Here is a 22,130-nt window from a genome sequence, read left to right on the forward strand (position 1 = left end):
TGATCACACATACGCTTTCTTTTACCCAGATCTCTTTCAATATAAAAATCTGATTCTAAAGTTGGATTCGGAGATGGAATATGCTCAGGTGATGAAGAAATGGTTGGAGTAGGACTTGGAGTTTCCTCGACGTGTCCATCTGAAGAGTTGTCTAACTTCGAAAAAAATGATAACAAGTTTTTTTCTTTTCTTAGTGCTCGAAGATTGTCCTCTTTCCATTTCAAATTCTACAAATAAATAAGATACTATATGAGCATAACTTTGACTGTTTCAACTTATAGAAGTATTTTTTTAATTGTTCAACATAACAATTATACATAAGTACACTAAATCAGATACAATTACTCATTGGTGATAAATAATAAAAAAATAATTGAATAACATCATGTTAAGGTAGTGAAAAAAACTAGAGAAAAGCAAGTATAAATTTTTCACCAAATCAGATACAATTACTGATTGATGATAAAATTATTAATCAAACACGCAAACTATCAATAATCTACACAATTAATCATTATAATTCTATACAAGTATACCAAATCAAATACAGTTATTGATTGGTGATAAAATTATTAATCAAACACATAAACTATCAATAATCTGCATAATTAATCATTACAATTCTACACAAGTACACTGAATCAGATATAGTTATTGATTGGTGATAAAATTATTTATCAAATACGTAAACTATCAATAATCTACATAATTAATCATTACAATTCTACACAACTACACCGAATCAGATATAGTTACTAATTGGTGATAAATGACAAAAAAAAATATCAATATAACACTATAAGTCTATACCAATTAACAAATTAACACTATACCAATTAACACTTAACAACTATGACAAACTAATAATCGTGCATAGGGTATGGATCAGGATAAATAACAACAATAAATTTGTAAATTACAACTAGATAAGAGTTAAGCATATATTCACAAGTCACTAGGAGAGTAACTAGATAAGAGTTAGCACCGCTGAAACGATATTCACTAATTCACAACCTTCAAATATATTTTCTTGTCCTTCAAATAAATTCACTGATTCACAATATTCTCCTACTGTCCAAAGATAATTAATTTGGATATCAGAACATTAACCAAGTTAGAAATCAGGACTTTTCTATAATTCTATATAATTTGAGTAGATAATTGATTCTATAATTCAGAAATCATGACTTATTCTAAAATTCAGAAGTTACTAATTTGCAACCTTCTCCTAGCTTTGTTCTAACTAAAATGAGTAGATAAAGTAGAATTATTGCACTAAAAAACATAAATTACATCAACAGTTAACATTCATCTTCCACTTTAATTTAATTTGTCAGTCAAACAATTAACATGAGATAAAAGACTGAGAGACATCTGCATATATGTATATATCTATATAATATATACATATATACATAAGAATATATGCATAGGAGCTCATTCAGGAACAAAAAATAGGATTTATCCCCCAAATGGGTAAATTGTTTTTTATTTTAAATAAAATTTAATCAAAAATAAATACAGTGAATTGTTTCAGGTCAGGATCAACCCTACTTCGGAGTTGATTTGATTAAATCCACTTTAATCCACCTATAATTTGATTAAATCAAACTAGCACATAGTTGATTAGTCAAATTATCCAAAAGATCGGTGTCTTGTCATTGTGCTCGGTCGGTGTCTCGTCATCGTGCTCGGTCGATGTCTCGTTATCTCACTCACTCAGGAGCATGGGAGCAACACCGGAGGTTGGAGGAGAAGCGCAGGCGGCCGGCGTCGGAAGAGAAGCTCGGCCGGCGTTGGAGAAGAAGCTGGGTGACGTTGGATCAGTCATTCAGAGTCAGGGGATTTGGGAAAGACGAGGGCAAGGGCTAGGTCACTCAAAATCAAGATCGAAGAAGAAGAGGGGCGGAGGGGTAATAAGTTAAACGGGTCGGATCCAGCACAGGAGGGTGTCTGCCCTCGCCAGGTGCTGGATCCGACCCGAGAATCAGGGCTGGGCTAGGACTAGGCTTTTAAAAAAAAAATTTAACTGGGCCAGGAGGCTTGGATGCTCTGTCAACTTGGTGGCATTCACAAGTCACCCTTGTGGGACTAACCTACGTTTTGGTTAGTAATAAATGTGTAAAATTTTAATGTGAATGGATGTAAATTGTAAAAAGGGGCAATCATGTAATAATGAATTAAAGTAAAATAGAAATTTTAGAACACAAACTTTTTGTGTGCGTGTAAGTGTGAGAGGGAATAGAAATTTTAGAACAGTTTATGTGTGCGTGCAAGTGTCAGCAAGACAAGGGAGGTTTAACTCGTCTTTATTTGACCATTCTCAGAAAAAAAATCAACACTATACGGGAAAAGATGCATCTCTCTCTCTCTCTCTCTGCTGGATCAGGCTCTCACTATGGGTCGGATCAGCCCTTTTCTTTATTGGTTTAGTAGACATGAATGGGTTAAGCTCAAGGCTTTGATTGCCAGCAAGTTGTTTTAAGCAAATCGGACTCCATGTGATCTACATCATTCATTTAGTGAAAATTAACATTTAAATCATCTAAATCCGATTTGTGTGCAGGGTTTTTTTAGCAAATCAACAGTTGACAAAATACAAAATTTTATGATTTAAAAAATCACATTTTTAATTAAAAAAGTACAATCCAAGGGTCGTTTCCTACTAAATTGATAATGGCAAATCTAGGCCAGATTTGATCAAAACAACTTGAATCACAACATTTAAGAGGGCATAGGGAATGAGTGGAACCGAACTGGTCTCTCTCTCTCTCTCTCTCTCTCTCTCTCTCTCTCTCTCTCTCTCAGAATTACATCATATCGGAACAGAAAGTCTTTTACATGATATCGGAACAGAAAGTCTTTTCAACGAACCATCCTTGAAACAACTTTAATGTGCAAGGTACAAGTTGTAACTCAAGCTGACCACATATGACAACCCTATTGATATGCCAAAGTTCAAAATAAAACAAAATAAATTATTAGAGCCACACATTTCACCACTCCATACACAAGCTCTTTGTATTGAAAAGACACCTGTATGAACATGAGCCCGAAAACTTGGTTAATTGGCCCAGCACGGCACTGTTTCACCACCCTGTTCAACACACATTGCAGAAGTAAACATTAGATGTGCAGCAGAGAGTTAGGCAATGTAGCTTAAAATGATAACTTTTGCAGCACAAACAAACTCAAGCAGATGTTTGCTCGGTTTTCCCCAGGTACTCACCTCAACATTCTCGTCAGGAAAAATATCTGTACATGGCTGGTTCGGAATGCCACATCGGGTGGCATCTGGGCTCCAGGTAAGCCACATTTGTGCTAAGGCTCGAGTTTCACCTCATATTTCTGTTGTTTCCATCGCAAATCTTGAATGGTAGCATAAGCATCCTGAAACAGAATGCACAGCAGAATAGTTCATCACAATCCTAGAGAACAAAACCACACCTAATGCCAATAGCCATAGGTCCATGACCCCATGAAATGATGGATATTGATAAAATTGAATCACAAGGCTAAGACGAAACTAGCAAAACATATTGTGAAGCTAAAGCATTCACTGGAGGCTTAAGAGAAAGAATCAAATTGCAATCTGCCTCCTCTTACCTTTAACTTCTTTCTTAGAGTTCCCTCATTGTTACACCGATTCCTTTCCACTGCAAATATGTCAATCAAGGATTCCTGTTCTTTGCTTAATTCCTGCAACTTCTGCTTATACTCCTCAGCCTGTAAGTCACCGTATAAACAAATGTGAGCATGCTATGCCGCTGGCCTCTCTCTCTCAGAAAATAAGAAGACCACAGAGGAAGTCCTCAATAAGGTCAGTGTCATGGGAAACAAGTTCCTCACTATGTGCAATGCAACAATTAATGGCATGGAAGAAATGCCAAATTTGTGATAATTATGAAAAAGTTATTGATAGTTCATAATAACCCCATCCACGAAAAAGCATCCTATTCGACACATTTTTTTTCTTGGGTACACAAACTTAGTGCTTCCCACATATATGCATCATCTATTGAGCGTTTTTCAGATGCCATTACTTGTATCCTAAGTTACACAGACTTGGCTAAAAGGTCGACGCACCCGCATCGCTAGGGATTGCAGTGGACCGGGGGAAAGCGGAGCCCCGCCTCGCCCCATTTGGACCGGGGATGGAGGGCATGAAACGGGGATGGAGGCGGGGATGAAGGTTAAAATTCTTCCCCGTGCGGGGATGGACTGACCCTTTCCCCCGCCGCACCCCCGCCCCTTCATATTTTATATTCTTTTACTAACCCTAACCCTATTTTATCAGTCGGAGCCGTCGTCATCGCCGTCGCCTCTTTCCCTTCTCCATCTGCATTCTCGCTGGAGCCGAGCCGTCGTCGACCACCGAACGCCGGCCATCGCCGATGCCCCTCCTCTTCCCATCTTCCTCACCTTCTTTTTCTTCTTCCCCTTCTTTCTTTTTCTCCCCTCTCTGATCTGTCGTCGCATTCCCCTCTGTCTGAGCATCAACCAGAGGCAGCCACCACCCATTGCGGTCGGTCACTGTGTTGGTCACCCCTGCCATTGCGTTTCCCTGCGTATCCACCACCGACGCCGGGATTTTTGGTAAGCCACTACCCCTATCCAATCTGGATCCCAATTCTAATCTGTTTAGCGGCTTTAGCCTATAAAGGGCCCTGCGGACTCCCCGCAATTTGGGGTTCGAGGGGTTGGGTTTGGTCTGCCTCAAATAAACTCTGCCACCACCGTTCCATCCAATCAAAAGTCTTCTCTCCGCCCGCCATGTTTAGTGTGATCGCACAGGTAAAGCCCCAAACTTGTTCTTCCATGATCCATCCTTCGTTAACGGTTGTCTCCATTCTTTCCCCTTTTATGTCTCATGCTATTAATCCTCATCTCGCTTCTCACAATGGGACGCACATTCAGAAGCGTCTTGTTGGTGCATCATTGGGAGGAATCTTGGCCGCCGCCATCACCTTGGAGGAGCGCAGATGCATCTCCACAACTCAAAAGTACGACCAGCCTCCAGCCCCTGAGGTACATACACTTACGATGCTCCCAGTGCCCTCTTTCTTATTCACGTTTCTACATTTTTTTGGGGATTCATGTTATTGATATTACTTTTTGGGCAAAACCAAGTTTCTCTACCAATGCATCTGATTGCCGCATAGTTTCATGACGAAGAAATAAATTCCCTCCAAATTTGCGATGACATCACTATGTGTGTCTGTGCGTCTTCTTCTTCCACGGGAGCATTGTTCACGTTGATCATGGTTATGCTAAAAAATCTGTGAAGACAAAGGGCTTAGGAACGGGATCAGATCTCATTACGATGAGCCATTTAATCACATGGAAAAATTGCAAGTTCTACCCAGCACATTGTTCTCTTCTGCTGACTCTTAACGCTTCAACTAAAACGACGGGGACGGGGATGGGGCGGGGACGAGGGATGAGACGGGGGCGGGCGGGGGTGGGGACGGGGATTAGTATTTTGAGACGGGGCGGGGGTGGAGGTCCAAAGTCCCCCCCCCCCCCGCCACGGGGATGGACCGGGAATGGAGGTTGAATTTTTGAGACGGGGCGGGGGTGGAGACCCTGTCCCTCGTTCCCGCCCCGGTCCACTGCCATCCCTACGCATCGCCCGTACCTGACACGGATGCGGCTTTGGACACGGTCAACGAAATGTCGGGCTTGGTCAACACACCAGGGTCAAGTCCATCCATATTTTGGACTCGGTCAACTTTGACCGAGTCTATTTTTATCCATTTATGATTGTTATATATATATATATATATATATTGTTAACTTTGACCGGTCAACTTATTGCTTTAAAATTTACAATCTTATTATATATATATATATATAGTCGTGTCCCCGTGTCCAAATTTTTTAAAATTGCTCCGCACCTGTACCCGCACCCGCACCCATGTGACATAGCTTGTATGATTGTATCATATTTGTTATAAAAATATCAAAAAAATACAAAATACTTGTGCATGTATGATTTACAATACAACACATATACAACAGTGAATGAAGAAAACTATATATATATATATATATATATATATATATATATATATTCTGTACAATAAGGAACATCTCCCACCTATGAAGAAGATATTCATCTGAGATGAATGTTGGCTATGCAAACTAAACTCCCTCAGCCCAAATCCTGTACGTACATGGTAGTGCTATGATATCTCTGGAGAGTGAATGACATCATAGAAGAATCTCACCTGAGCTTCCAATGACATCCTCCTGTCTCTTTCAAATTGCAGTTCCTGGAAATCTTGAGAAAGTTTCTCCTCTAACGCCTTCAACCTAAAATGAATGAACCAAAAAAATAAATAAATAAATAAATAAAAAGTTCATGAGTCATCATACTAGTGCAATAAATAATGAAACTGTTCAATTAAGTAGAACCTTTCTCTTAATCTGTGATTTTCATCTTCCAAATGCTTTAGACTGTCAAGGTCCAACTTTCTAAGCACAGATACATTAGATTTATTAAGAAAAAGAGTTGGATCACTTCCATCATCAGCATTGTCATTTTGAAGATTAGAAGCAAAATGCTGTTTAGGTGCCTGTGTATGGAATTAACAAAAGATTCAAAAGCAGTCAGTATGATCATCTTAAATTGCAACACATCGTCATTGTTTAAAAGAAAATAATACAAGTACAAAGGCTGTAAACTGCTTGGCTTAAGTAGGATGGCAGATGCCAAAGACAAAGTGTTAACTGTTATATATATATATATATATATATATATATATATATATATATATATATATATATATATATATATATATATATATATATATATATATATATATAAACAAAAACGAAGAAGATATTAAAGATACTCTTAAGCAAATTTTGAAGACACTCAAACATCTTATCAAGTCATCTTCAACTTTGGGTGCCGCCATCGCATCATCATCATCTCCTCCAGGTACGTGGATTCTTGATTCCGATACTTATTTTCATACGACACCACATAAGAATATTCTTTCTAAAGTCTATTCCAACCCCTCAACCTCTTATGTTTCAACGGCTGATGGAACTTCTTTAAAAATTGAATGCATTGGAACACTTGATTTAAAACATTCTTCAGATTTTCTTATTTCAAAAATAAAGGTAGTTCCAAAAATAAATTTAAATCTATTTTCCATTTCTCAAATTTTCGATCATGGTTGCAAAGTTTCTTTCTCACTTAAAGATTGCACCGTGCAGGATCTTCAATCAGGAAAGCTGATTAGAAGGCCATAGGAGAGGCGATCTTTATTTTATAGTTTTTTTTACTCTTTCACCCAAGTTATTTTGTAATTTTGTAAATGTCAAAAGCATTGATATTTAGCATAAGAAACTTGCCACCCTAGCTTTTCAAAGATGTCGCTTTTTTGAAAAATGCATGTAATGAAAAAGACCTAGCTTATAAAGATTGCATTTTTTTGAAAAATGAAAACAATTCAATTTCTTCAAAGAAATTTTATGTTTACACGGCCGTTTGAATTAGTTCATTCGGATGTATGGGGTCCCTCACCTATCATATCAAAAGGTGGCTTCTTGTATTATGTGATTTTTGTTGATAATTTCACTAGATACACATGGATTTATTTTCTAAATCGTAAATCCAATGTGTTCTCTTTCTTTAAAGAATTTCATATAATGATTAAAAATCAATTCTTAAGTAATTTATATATTCTAATATCGCATTCGGGAGGAGAATACATGTCTAATGATTTTCAAAATTATTTAAGACAAAATAAAATTTATCATCAAAGGTCTTTTCCTAAAACTCCGCAACAAAATGGCCTAGCGGAAAGAAAACATAGACATATAATAGAAACTACTAGGACTCTTTTAATTTTCAAGAATATTCCAAAAACTTTTTGGGCCGAAGTCGTTCTAACTTCAACTTAATTAATAGAACTTCAACGTCATTAAACAATGTTTTTTCATTTGAAAAACTTTTTAAAATAACTTCGAGTGTGTTTTTTTAGGATATGGAGAAAATAAAAAAGGATACCAATGTTTTGATCCAATAAATAACAAGCTTTATATTTCAAAGGATGTTACCTACATTGAAGTTGAAAATGGTTTTGAAAGTAAAGAATCAAAAGAAAACATTGATTATTCCTTCTTATTTGATTTATTACCACAATATGATGAGTCTAATCCTATTGAGGTTCTTGAGTCCTTTGACAATGGTGTTAATCATAATAAATAATCTCTTAATGATGAGGATAATGGTCAACATGAAAATTTAAATGAACATGTATCAAATAATACACAAGTTTATACTAGACGGGAAGATGGTAATCATCCATGTGCCCTCGACAAATTCTCTCAAAACACATCTTTAGAAGAATCTTCACATAGAAAATCAAATCGTATTTCTAAAGCACCCAATAGATTTGTATCCTATGACTTTTTCTCCAAATTTTAGAGCATACTTAATAGCCCTTCACTCTTTCTATGAACTATCTCATTATAATGATGTCAAACAATATTTTCATTGAAACGAAGCTATGGAAATTGAACTTAATGCACTTAAGAAAGTTCAAACATGAGAAATAGTTAATCCTCCACAAAGAAAGAAACCTATAGGATGTCAATGGATTTTTAAAGTAAAAACCAAAAGTGACAGGTCCTTAGAGAGATATAAGGCAAGGTTAGTGGCCAAAGGATATACTCAAGAGTATGAAATAGATTATGATGAGACATTTGTTAAATAGAGATCTTGGTAAATAAGTTTACATGAAACCTCCCCCCGGCATGAATTTGAATAGAAAAGTTTTAAAATTAAAAAAGGCATTGTATGGTCTTAAACAAGCTCCTAAAACTTAGTATGATAAATTCAGTAACGTACTAATTAATTTGGGTTTTGTCGCTTGCTATACTAACACTGCACTTTTTGTCAAAAGAACAGGTGACTCTATTGTGATCCTTATTTTATATGTTGATGATCATCACATGAAATGACAAAGGAGTGAATGAAACTAAAACTATTTTAAAGAAAACTTTTGATATGTCTGACTTGGGTTTCTTGAGATATTTTTTAGGTATTAAAGTAACCTATTCACATAGAGGATACTTACTCTCTCAAATGAAATTAGCCGCTGATATTTGTGCTAAGTTGAAGATCTCAAATGAAAAGAAGGTAGAGACTCTGGAAGTTATAAATGCAAAATTAAGACTTGAAGATGGTGTTCTATTTGACGATCCTACCCCTTATCGACAATTAATTGAATCTCTTGTCTATCTCTCCATCCCCCAACCTGATATTGCTCTCATGCCGCAAGTCAGTTTCAGTATACCCCTACCACGGTTCACATGGTAACAGTAATGAGAATCGTACGATATATAAAGAACACCATTTCAAAAGGGCTTTTCTTATCATCTTCCTCATCCTTTGATTTAACTACTTATATTGATGTTGATTGGGGGGTAATCACAACGATAGAATCTCAACTACTAGTTTTTGTACTTTTTTAAGAGATTCACTTATTTCTTGGAGGTGCAAGAAATAGCAAAAGGTATCTCTATCATTCACCGAAGTTGAATATCGTGTCATGGCGACTACAAACATGGAGATTGTGTGGCTTAGAAATCTTCTCAGTGATATGGGCATCATCATCTCAACAACTTCAAAGATGTGATGTGACAACAAAAGTGCGATCTACATAGCAAGTAATTATACATTTCATAAGCGCACCAAACATATTGAGATGGACTGTCATTATATTTGTGATGAATATTTAAGAACTATCACTTTACCCTAATGTCACCTCAGAGTATCAATTGGCTGACTTCTTCACCAAAGCGCTTCTTACTCCTCGTTTTCTATTTCTTAGCAAACTTTCGGTTCTTTCCTCATAAAGTTTGAGGGTGATATATATATATATATATATATATATATATATATATATTAACCATTTCCATTAATTAACAAGGATGGCAAACCATCATATAGTAAAGATGAAAAGACAGCCTACAACCTAAAAGCCCTGATATGGCGGTAATAAAGAATCAGAATAATGCACACATATCATCTTCACACTCCATCTTTCACCTAATAAAACAAGAATAACCATTAAGACTAACAAAGTACCCTCAAGCTTAAGCAATATACAAACTTAAATAAGTCTTCATATCCTTAACTAGATGCATAGATAGATTAAGAATAATGTGTACGCAAGATACTGTATTCCCTGCAAAAAGAGCCCTTTTTTATAGATGCATACTTACCATGATACTGTATTCCTCTTGCTATGTGTAGACTGCAAAATGATTTTTTATTTTTTATTAATGATGTGGTCCTTTGCTTTGCTTAACATATTAGGGCTTCATTTGAATTCTCAATTTATTTTGTTTGCTAACATCATCAAATTTTGATGAAGCAGAAACATATGAACCACAACCATAAGGTCCATGACTTCTTAGTTACTCCTTGTGAAGTTATCTGTAAGCTATTATTTGAATTTAGAATCATATGTATGTACTTGTTAAGTTGTTATTTGAATTTTGAATTATGTGTGGTAACTTGTTGATTTGTATTGAACTTTGAATTCTGTGTTTCTTAAGTTGTTTGCTGCAGTTATGTGTTAAACTTATTGAGTTTTGAATTAATATTTTACTGGTTATTTGTTCATAAATATAGCATTATGTATATATATATATATATATTGAGTTTTGAATTAATTTTTTACTAGTTATTTGTTCAGAGCTGAGCCTTGTAGGGTTAACATTACACCAATATGCAGAACCAGCACGTAATATTAGAACTACATGGAAAATGTTGTATGAAGTACCTTCCAGATATCCTGGTTAGTGGTGTGATCGGCTCCTCCATTTAAAGCACCCACTTCACCAGGCCGAGCGTCATGCAAACCATCATAAGATTCACCAGCCGGATTTGCATCATCTACCCTATCTAAAGGGCTGCAAGGTATCGGGTCATCACTATCACCACCAACAGGTCGTGAATGCTCTTGATCCATATGGGTACTTTTTTGTAAGCGTGTGAACCTTCTAGATTCCTCAAGCGACCCTGATGCATGACAGTTCTGATAAAGTGGTTGGGGTGAGCTTTTTCCTGAACCACTTTTTGCAGATGCTGATGTTAAACACTGTGACCTTCCATTGCCCAGTCTATTTGATGTATGGCCATTAATTTGTTCATTGTCTACAATCTTTGAAGATGCCAAAGGCAAAATCTCTCTGCTACTGATGTGTTTAATAGAGTCTATAAGTTGGGGCGGACCAGTTGAACAAAGAGCTTTTGTTCTAAACCCGGATGAGGGTTGTTCAGGTGATGAACTCTCTGCAAAATATTGTACCAAGGTAAGACAAATCCATCTTAACATCATAAATTGTCTGAAAGGGTCTTGATTTGCAGGAAGCAGGAGATGCTCAAGTATGAGTTAACCTCAATATCATGATTCAGTTTGAGCAACACTGATCAAAAAAGACTGCATCACATGTACCAGTTTGGAAATAAAGATATCAAGACATACCAATACCTGGAGAAGAATCGCTGATGAATTTCTTATTACATCTGGGAGCATAGCCAATTTCGTGGCAGTTGGATGACCTGAATGAAATTATACAAAACAACTAAATGATTGAAAAAACTGTTTTCAAGTACATGATGCCTCTACCAACAGACAGAGAAGCTAGACCAACCAGTATGTTTTCTGCATTTGAACAAGGCGTGCTTCAAGTCTGGAAAGAACAGTTGTGCGCTCAAAGCTCTGTTTATCATGAGCTGGCTCAACAAAATTAGCTTCCAGCACACCTGAAACAGAAAAGACAAAGCATTCAAGTATGAAAGTCCTTCCAGCAGCCAATAGAAACATAATTTGTCATCATGTCATTACCTATGACTCCACGCCCATCACTTCCAGCAGCATTCCAGAGCCTCCAAAATGGCTGGGAGAAAAATAAAGAGAAGAAAGGTATAGATCAAGAAATACACAAACAGGACAAATCAAACTCCTAACTGTTTACAGATCTACATGTATCAGAAATAAGATCAACGAGATTTGAAGGCTATAATAAAAAAAAAAGGGTTTTGTCGCTGAAGCCATAGCCTAGAATATTAATTTCACGTCACCACTAGGTTCAAAAGATTTGACACTAGAACTTCAAAACTTATATGGATGCATAAGAGGTTAAAGCTTAGATTTTTCATTATCCAATTTGCAATTCCTACTAAACCAAATCAATTTCATTTCTTAACAACCGAATAAAGAAAGATAAAAGCGGACAGATACGTATTAACAGATCAAACTTTAAAAAAAATGCTTATGGGTGCCTACTCAATTCAGTTAACCATTTAGACATGTTTTTGAAATCTTCTCCCCAGGGATTTGACTTTGTTAAATAGAACAGGCATGCAAATATGATACTCGAGGATTCCTGATTTAACTGAATAAATGGCTTTAGCTGTACTTGGTTTGAGCACATGTAAAAGGTAAAATTGTCAGCATAACTCACCTTGATAAGACGATTCTTGTGATACACATTAAATCCTTGAACATCAATATGATATTTTGCATCTTTTACGAATCCAATTGTCACAACAGCAACCATCTGTTCACCAAGAAAGGGACAAAAAATGCATGTGAAAAATGAGAATCAGTTCAATTTTTTTCCTTCATCCAACATAATGTGTAGTCTATAGACCCACATATGTCATCGGTTCATCTGAAAAAAAAAATCTTAATACTAAAGGGTAAATGGATCTAACATAAATTGGAAGTAACTAAACAAATGACATTAGGAAACGGTCATTACATTAGCATCCTTGGGAACTCTATCAGCACCTGCCTGTGGTCTGTAAGTGATATCTTGCTTTAGCATCATGTCATTCACTAAGTTATGGTGTTCAATATCCTTTCCACGCAAAATCATTCGGAAGTCATCTGGAAGCCTCAGATAGATAATCGATGCATAGCTCTGCGCTTGTTCAAATAAAACATTGACTTAGAGAGCACACAAGGAAAAAGATGAGCACCCAAGGATGAGGTAGAGATGTGTTTTTGATTTTCGCTTTTTCTGGAAAATAATGAGATGACGGACAATACAAGAAAATATACCCTCAAGGAATGCCGATACGTGAGGAAGTGTCTAGAATTGGGAAATTGCTTAGCCATCTGTGTATTCTTCTCATCACGGTTGACGCCTCTTAATTGAATGTCCTGGCCATTTCAATTTCAGATGAAGATCAGGCATGGAATGCTTGAATTATAAAATAGGTTCGGTGCACCCAACTGGTACACATTTGAAATTTCTTAGTAGTAGACCTTCCAAATATTTTCTTACATACAACAAACTTCAAACGAATATGGAAACGCCTATGTCACAGGGACTCGGCAAACTGGGTGCAGCACCCAGTGCAGTCAACCTGACCCTGGGTGCGTTGACCGCACCCAGGGTCATTTATGTCCAACTTTTGGACTTTATATATATATATATATATATATATTATTTATTTATTTATTTATTTTTATTTTTGCCGCACCCCCGCACCCAAGTTTTTTGAAAGTGCTGCACCCCCGCAGCCGCACCCATGTGACATAGGGAAACGCATATCAAACACTATTTTTCGGAGCCACAGAATACTCAATTTTCAGTTGCTAAAAGGAATAAATAATACTCATACCCACTGAAATACTTACATAGGGATCTGTATCAAAATCAAGTTCAAGCTCTCCTTGGTCATCCTCCCAAAGGTTGTATATCACAATGCGAGACCCATGTTCTTTAAAAAAGCTGAACTGTAATTAAGAAAAAAATAACTAAGATTTCTTCTGAATATAGCTGTGTTCCTATGTCAGATGAGAGAAACAATTACACAAATAAGAAAGTTAGAAGTTATCTGGTGTCAGGCAACTTTATTTGTGTAACTGAAACCAGAAGTAACTACGTTTTAATCTCAAAGTGATCCATTTACCAATAAAGCTGCCATCTGAATTCTTATTTTTCATTGAAGAGGGTGTTTATCGAAAAACTCTAAGATGCAACTAAAGATGAAAATGCATGTGAAATCTAACCAGAGTATCATGGCCGGATGAGCTTGGTTAAACAGTAACAATAATAAAAATAACCAAAAGAAAGAAGGAGAAGATCAACATGAAGAACCCGAGGATGTACAGCATTTTTGGTATTTTTCAGGCTAAAATAGCAGACAATGCATGTAACTTGCAAACAAACGCCAATTTATGGAGATAACTTTTCTCTGAAGCTAGTACGATCTTTAAAACATGATATATTGTTCAATGATCATCAATGAATCCCTTAAACTGCATCAAAAAATCTCCACATAGTTTAAACTTTAAACATCACACATAGGATAACCACAAGTCTACGGTTAATCTAATTTTTGTAGTGTACAGAGTCAGTGAAAGGCAAAGAATCCCATGGTTGAGTACACTTGATAAAATAAGACCAAGGTAAAATTACTAATGAGCAATACGAAAGTAAACTGGCATACCTGTTCCAGAAGATCTGCTTCACTCGAATACGGAGACCATTGTACAATAGTTTGCAGATTTCTGCTCCAATCAGATTGAGACGAACGAACCAATGCTTTCCAACCTTGCCACACTTTTTCATAGTCAACCTTATCAGTTAAAGAAATTCAACTTAGTAACAAGAGAAGAACAATAAATGTATCAAACAAAATATGCAAGCAGAATAGCGCTGGATGAACTTAGAAAGCATTTTCTAGCAAACATTCCATTCCCATGGGAAAGACAAGCTCCTGATATGTATGTCAAGTAAAGCTCACCATAGTGAATAAGTCATACAAACTATCATACTCTCAAAAAAATTCTACCAGCTAGTTCCATGACAGTCAATGACAACAACTAGCCACTGAATGAGAAAAAAACAAACAGCACAACATTAACTTGAAAGTAGAATGTGACAATATTTCATTATATTGAAATATCCAGAACGGGAAAAAACATTAACATTTCACAGAAACAAAGATGTGCTCTCACAAAAGGCAGATGAAACAGCTGGTACACATGGAAGACTATTCACTTATTAAGAACCATCTCCTGTCCAGGTCCAGAGGACTGAGACCAATCCACTGGACTGAAACCTGAATAACATTTGTTAACATTTCATCCACCACTTTTCTAACCAACGCATCCTTTTACTTTTTGGAAAAAAGAGCACATCCATCTTTTCAATCTCTCGCCCTCACTTTTACAACAACAAAAATGGTGTCAAGGGATCATATACCTGACATGCTTTGCTTCATTTTGAACTCAATCAAACATAACATTGGTAAAATCAAGAAAACAAATAATATAAAAGTTGATGACAGACAGTGAGGGAAAATACAAAGAAACATAAAAGAGATGAAGACAAATTCCTGATTGCAAGATTACAAAACTGAGCTTACCTCGGAAGTTGGAAGTTAGGTGTCACATTGAGTATGCATAAGTGCTAAACTATGTCACAGGGATTGGGCCAGACAGGTGCCGCACCCACGTCGACGCGACGCGACACGGGTGCTGGTGCGGGTGTGGCACCCGGTGCGGTCAACCCAACCCTGGGTGCGGTCAACGCACCCAGGGTCATTTTGGTCCATTTTTTGGATTTTTTTTTTAAAAAATTGCCCTATGAAATGGGCTGCGGAATTTAAAAATCCCCCTTTTGGATGCTTGCAAATCTCTACAATGAAAACCGATATAGAAATCCCACTCTATAGTGTTCGGTGTTTGTGAAAGTAGGGGTGATCGACTCCTTTAGCTATAAAATACTCAAAAGTATTCCGTAGGATTCGAAAACCCCAATTGCTGCTCTTTCTTCCTCAGGAGGCAAAAAGATCACAAGCAGCACGAAAACAAAGGCGACATAGAGAGAGCAACGAATGAAAGGTGACCCAGACTGGTTCAATATTGCGCTCTGTCAGGCATGAATTAAATGATTGGTTCAATGATGTGCTCTGTTAGGCATGAATTAAATGAGTTGTACAGACTTCACATTCACCTCTCCAGCTCGATCATCGCGTCAGAGAGAGAGAGAGAGAGATTATTATCACTACTCTTATGAGTGTGAAGCGCTGGCCCCGCCACATTATCGCTCGTGGTTAGGCCCACTTTCAATTTCATGGTGTCAACGGGTTGGGTTGGGTTCGGATTTAAGTGAAATCAAACTCAAACCCTATATGAGATAATGGTACCGGGTTATGGACTTGAGTCTAATGGAATCCATCATAAGAAACCATACCAGGATCCTGGACTAGAGTCTAATTGAACTCATCATAAGAGAAACCATACCCGAACCTTATAAGGTTACATAAATGATAAATCAGATCCAAACCATACCTGCTAAAATAATATTTTTTATCATTTTTACATTGAAAAATACTAACTTAATTGGAACTCGGGCCGAGCCATATGAAATTTCACAAACTTTACACTCTTAGGCATAAAAAAGAAATGGTTGGTTAAGGAAAAACCATGAAAAGACCCATTTTTGCTATCACAAAAATCATGTTTATTTTATCACAAGAATTTAATGAGAAGAACCCCCGGACCCCCCTTTATATATATATATATATATATATATATATATATATATATATATATATATATATATATATATATATATATATATATATATATATATATATATATATATATATATATGTGTGTGTGTTTTTTTTGCCTCACCCCCGCACCCAAGGTTTTTGAAAGTGCCGCATCCCCGCACTCGCACCCGCACCCATGTGACATAGGTGCTAAACTATGAGGAGTACCAAGGCAAGATTCCATGATCTAATTCGTTGGTTTAGGCATTGGATATCATTTATTCATAAGAATTCTTAGCAGATGAAGAATATGACATTGTCAAGTAGCATCCTCATGAAGTGTTTTCATCATCAGATCTAGTAAATTAAATCTTTGGCACAAATTCCTTTGTAAAATGATGCAGACTTTGAAGCACAAAGCTCAACCAAGGATAATTTATATAAATTCAGCATTAAGCAGCATTTGAAGCACAAAGCTCATGGTAAAATCATGCGGCACAACTTATGCCAAAATAGTCATTCAACTTCAGGAGTAGACAACATTTACATCAGTGACCTCAATTAGGGAGTTCCTACCTCAGCTTCTAATTAAGTTCATCCATAGTTCAAGATTGTAAGAGCCAAAAGAAGCAGAAAAGGAAACATGAAAAACATTCAACAATGAAGTCAAGATAAATTTCCATAATTTGCATACAAATGATGCATCAATGCAAGTTGCCTAGTAGCATACCATAGGAACCATTATATCTTCCTTTCCAGTGCTCCGCAAGAATGTATAGGAAAGTAATCCAATGCTCTGTGTGGGGCTACAAGACCAAAAATGATTTAAAATAAGTAAAATACCAATAAACTTGCATAATTATCCAAGAAAATTTTGCAGAGAGTGAAGGACATTAAAGGATATCAAATTAGACATTGAATCAAACAAGAAAAAGTCATACAACTTCATGCATGAATGCCCGACCACATAATAAATTTTTTCTTGTAATAAATATTGACTACATGATGATGTAAATAATGTACAGTGATATAGTCCATCAACTCCATCCTACTAAAAATATTCTTAATTCATGCATACTGAAAAACTAATCTTACTTCTGTATTATTTTTATTTCATTTTTCAAAATGTCAAGAGTTTTCAGAGATTTATCAAATAACCTAGAATATTACAAGATTTACCATGCCGAGGTATAGTCAACTGATAACATCAACAACTAATTGCCACCTACAAATGGAACTTTAATGCGAGAGAAGAGAGTTATTTCATGTGGAAGCTTTTTGAAGGTCACTCTTTCTAAATGGCCCAGCTCAAAGGGACAACTTCCTGCCTTATGGTCAAAGGGGAGATCATGTTGGAAAAAGTAAAACAGACGCTTGTAAAAAATAAATTCGCTATTTCTCTAATACTGTGGCAAAATGTATTTGATACTTCTCTCTCTCACACACACACAGAGAGGTATACATCTCAGAGCTATGCAAATTGAGGAAGAACCATAGCCAAGACATAATTTTTAGTAACAGAATAAGTAAAATAAAAATCACCAATACAAATGTCTATATACTTCTGAAGATCTCAGGAAGCATGTTCTTTTCTCACTGGGTTTTATCATTCTGTTGGCAGGGTTGTAGATACAGAGGCTTGTGCTATTGCATCAATGCAAGGAGATGATGATGATGATGATTACGATCTCTCATCATTAAAAGAAATAAAAGATAATATAAAAAGACCACTATATGGAGAGCTTATACTGCATGCTTTAAAAGCCAAACCTCTTTCCATCCTTATCGGGACAACGAGAGAAAACAATTACATCTGCTCCAAGCCTCATGGTGCTTGTTTTGAAACCATTTCCATCTAAGCACATATCAAAGATAAGATATTTAATCAGCATGCACATCTAGATTGATACACTAAGCATAGAAGACAACTTCTTGATAATTTTTTATCTGAGAGACAAATTATGAACCTAAAAAGACATAAAATAAGTTAAAAAAAGAATATCTATAAAGTCAACTGAAAGACACTCAATGACAAATATATATATATATATATATATAAAATTTTAAAATGTGTTTTGAGAAAATATCGATCAATACTATTTGGTCAGCAGAATATCATAAAAATATGCAATACATATTCAGAAATTTTAAAAGATATGCACAACATGAATGATTCAACAAAAGTAATAGCTCACATTGTCCAATTGTATTCGCTAATTTGCTCTTTGTTGAATAACCAAGTGACATGCACTGCCTCATTTTGTCTGGATTCATGCCACCACCATCATCTGCATATATTGAAAAAAGGAAGGAAAATGTATCGTAAATTGAGAATATTAAGCAGCTTCAAACACGTGGTGCTCAACATGGAGTGAGTCCAGTTGGCTAGAGCCAGTTTCCTGCACACTTTACACTTCTTTATTGAACAAAATTGATGCATTCTACCTACTTATCTCAGACATTATCCATAACCAAAAGTATGAAGTGAAATAATGCACCTAGAAAGCAGTATAATTGTACTTAAAACAAACAGAAAACAATGCCAAAGATCATACGATAATAAATGAATGTCATCCACAGCTAGATCCATATAACATATTTAAGGCCTAAAAATGTCAAATTGCCCTTTTAGATAGGCAACAGCGACAATGTTCATAAAGCCATCCACAAACTATTGTAAGAGGGCATGTCCAAATATGACAAAAGGAAATGTGATGTAAGAAAAGCACAAGTTTCAACAAGTTGATCGCACACCTTTTCTAACAGAAATCCTAAACGTTAAACTTTGATACCCTAGGAGAAACATGATTCTCTTATCAATCTTGTGGCACGCTTTTAGTCACATTCAAATACTAAGCATTAAATTTCAGAACCACAGCATTATGGCATAATGCCATAAACCACATGGATGAAAGAAACATAATCCTCCAATAAATTGATGGCACAATACCCTTGGCGATAGTTTAACAATAGAAACTAGTCTTTGAAACCATGGCAAACTATACACAGATGATGAAATAGAAAATGAAGTAAAAACCAAACTGCAGATGGCGACATAGCCAAAAAAAATAAGCAAGAAACAAAAGAGTGTACCTTCAACCAGCAGCATTTTACTTCCATCTTTCTTGTTTATCAACATATCCACTTTAACATGTGTAGCCCCATTGCATACCTAAGAAATCAAGAAACTGGGGGAATAAAAAGTGGCAACATGCGAGCAATAAAGAAACAGATTCAGAAGACTGTATGGAGTAAGTACCTCATCAAGAGCATTGTCCAAAAGCTCTGCAAAAGCTGCATAAGCAATATGTAGATGAGAAGAATTGTTTCTACGATAAGCTTTGTAACTATTTTTGCACGATAAGCTACCAACAATTGATTCAAAATTCTCAAGACTTACCTCCCAAAGCCCATTTATGACTAGTTGCATTTGAATGTAGAAACTTTGGGTGGACCCTTACATGATCCATGCCAACTACAACAAAGAATATCAAAAAGATAAGACATGGATAAGCTTGCAAAAAAAAGGCCCCCCTCCATATCAGAGGCTTAACACAAACGAGATCAACAGAGTATACGAGGAATTGTATTTCTATATACACAGGAAGAACAAGTGTGTTTGCACCAGTAGCACACATATAATAAAAGCACATTAATTTGGTTAGCATTAGTTACAGTTTTGTCCTAAAGAAAACCTGTACGGCATAGAACGAGGTGTGGCAATAGAGTCTCCTATGTGGTAAGTTGCATGAACAAATAACCAAATAATTAGGAAACAACAAACTTGAGAAAAAATAGGAAATAACGATAGCTGTTTAAAGAGTCGAGTTTCTAATATTGTAAATAACACATGAATGAGACTTTGAGAAGCAGAAAAAGAAACGTGTAGTGATTGGTGGTTGGAAGCAGCAGCCTGATGGTCAGAAACAAACTCTTATTTAAGGGATCTCTCTTTGTTTACTAAGTTAATAACGGAGCTTCACAGTGAATAATATAGACAATGAAGCAGGCAGCAAGAATAAACAGCATACGGGATGCATATATGGGCGAATTCGGCAATTGCCACAGAATGAATCTAAAGCTACTCCTCCTACCTTGTGCATATTCAGAGCGGTTTAATCTCTGTAGATTCTGAACACCGTTTTTACTTTTGGAATAATACAAGTAAATCGACCAACAAGATCTCCCCCGTCCTTTTGATTATCCAAATCCAACTGCTTCTTTTCTTCTTTCTTACCATCACTATCATTGTGTTTATCCAAATCAAACCGCTTCTTTTTCCTTCTTGACATCGAGTTTAAAGCAAACACAAGCATTGCATGAATTGGGTACATTACAAAAAACCATCCTTTTTCAAAATAGAAGACCATAAGAACGCTAAAGACTACGGTGAAAACGCTACCATGCAGGGATCAACGCCATTGCAGACGATTGAAACCAACAGAGACTCTCAAACCCCAAAACAGAAACGAAATCAAAACAACATGGAAAAGATAAACGATATCACCAATCCAAACATCCAATACAAAGGCAGAAAAGAGGGAACGCAAAAATCCAGTCACCGACTCACCCAAAGACGAACCCCTCTGCACCATCACGTCCGCCTCATAATCCCCGGCCTTCCAGAACTGCCGGATAGGCGACGGCTTCGCCGCCGGAACCAGCGATAACGGCACCGCCGCAACCACGGGGCCACCCGGGCTCGAACCCGCGCCCTCCAGCGGCAGAGGATCCAAGAACCCGGTGGGGAGGACGACGTCGGGCTTCATCCTCTTCCGGGCACCGGAGCCATCGGAAAACAAAGGTCGCTTGCTGTCCTCGAAACCGTCGTCATCGTCGCTATCGCTGCTGGTATCAAGATCTATGAAGGAGACGCCGTCGGGGTACCGGAGATACGCCGGAAAGTCGTCGGAGCCCGGGAGTTCTTGCTTCAAAGACAGAGTCATGGCGTAGAGAGAGGTGAAGCGGTAGAAGACCTTTTTTGGGGAGTTTGGCGCTCTAAAATTAATGACTCTCTTCTCCCTCGATCTTTGTTTAAGCGGTTGTAGCAACCGAATCGTAGGGGTGGCAAAATCTGACCCAACCCGACCCGCCAACCCGATTCTTACCCGGGTTAGGGTTTGGCTTAAACGGGTTCGTGTCGTAAACGGGTCTACCAGCCTAACCTGTTTATTAAAAGGGTCGTGTTCGTGTTAGGGGGTATGCCAACCCGCCAACCTGTTAACCCAAACTCCTAACTTTACACTTTAGTCACCCACCTAACTCCTTCCTAGCCAGCCGCAGCCGAGAGCCCGAGACATCTCCTCTCCAATGGTGGTGTGCGCATGTGCGGTTATCACGTCTATGTTATTGGGTCGACCCGTTTAATAAACAGGTCACCGTGACGTGTAATCGTGTCGTGTCGACCCGACCCGTTTATTAAACGGGTTAACTGTGTCATGTTGGGTTACCCGTTTAATAAATGGGTCATGTTCGTGTTGGACACATCTGATCCGTTTAATAAACGGATCGTGTTTGTGTTGAGGTATTCTGACCCGCCGACCCGACCCGATTGCCACCCTTACCAAATCGTCACATCCAA

General features: G+C 37.1%; 1 protein-coding gene across 1 annotated transcript; it reads right to left on the reverse strand.

Moving 5' to 3' along the window:
• Positions 1–2,862: 2,862 nt before the first annotated feature.
• Positions 2,863–21,549, reverse strand: LOC149840446 (protein MICRORCHIDIA 7-like). Its single transcript, XM_090004433.1, has 21 exons — positions 21,120–21,549; positions 19,950–20,024; positions 19,809–19,843; positions 19,643–19,721; positions 18,745–18,837; positions 18,320–18,404; positions 17,280–17,355; positions 14,495–14,623; positions 13,680–13,778; positions 13,098–13,199; positions 12,796–12,957; positions 12,496–12,591; positions 11,877–11,928; positions 11,683–11,794; positions 11,520–11,590; positions 10,809–11,320; positions 6,418–6,578; positions 6,231–6,315; positions 3,607–3,726; positions 3,230–3,390; positions 2,863–3,097 (listed from the first exon to the last, which is right to left on the reverse strand). Exons 1-20 carry the CDS (start codon positions 21,493–21,495, stop codon positions 3,322–3,324), a joined length of 2,589 nt encoding a protein of 862 aa, XP_089860559.1. The 5' UTR covers positions 21,496–21,549; the 3' UTR covers positions 2,863–3,097; positions 3,230–3,321.
• Positions 21,550–22,130: the final 581 nt, after the last annotated feature.

Source organism: Nuphar pumila, chromosome 4, assembly GCF_984573655.1.
Source record: "Nuphar pumila chromosome 4, dmNupPumi1.hap1.1, whole genome shotgun sequence".
In the NCBI taxonomy this organism is placed as follows: Eukaryota; Viridiplantae; Streptophyta; class Magnoliopsida; order Nymphaeales; family Nymphaeaceae; genus Nuphar; species Nuphar pumila.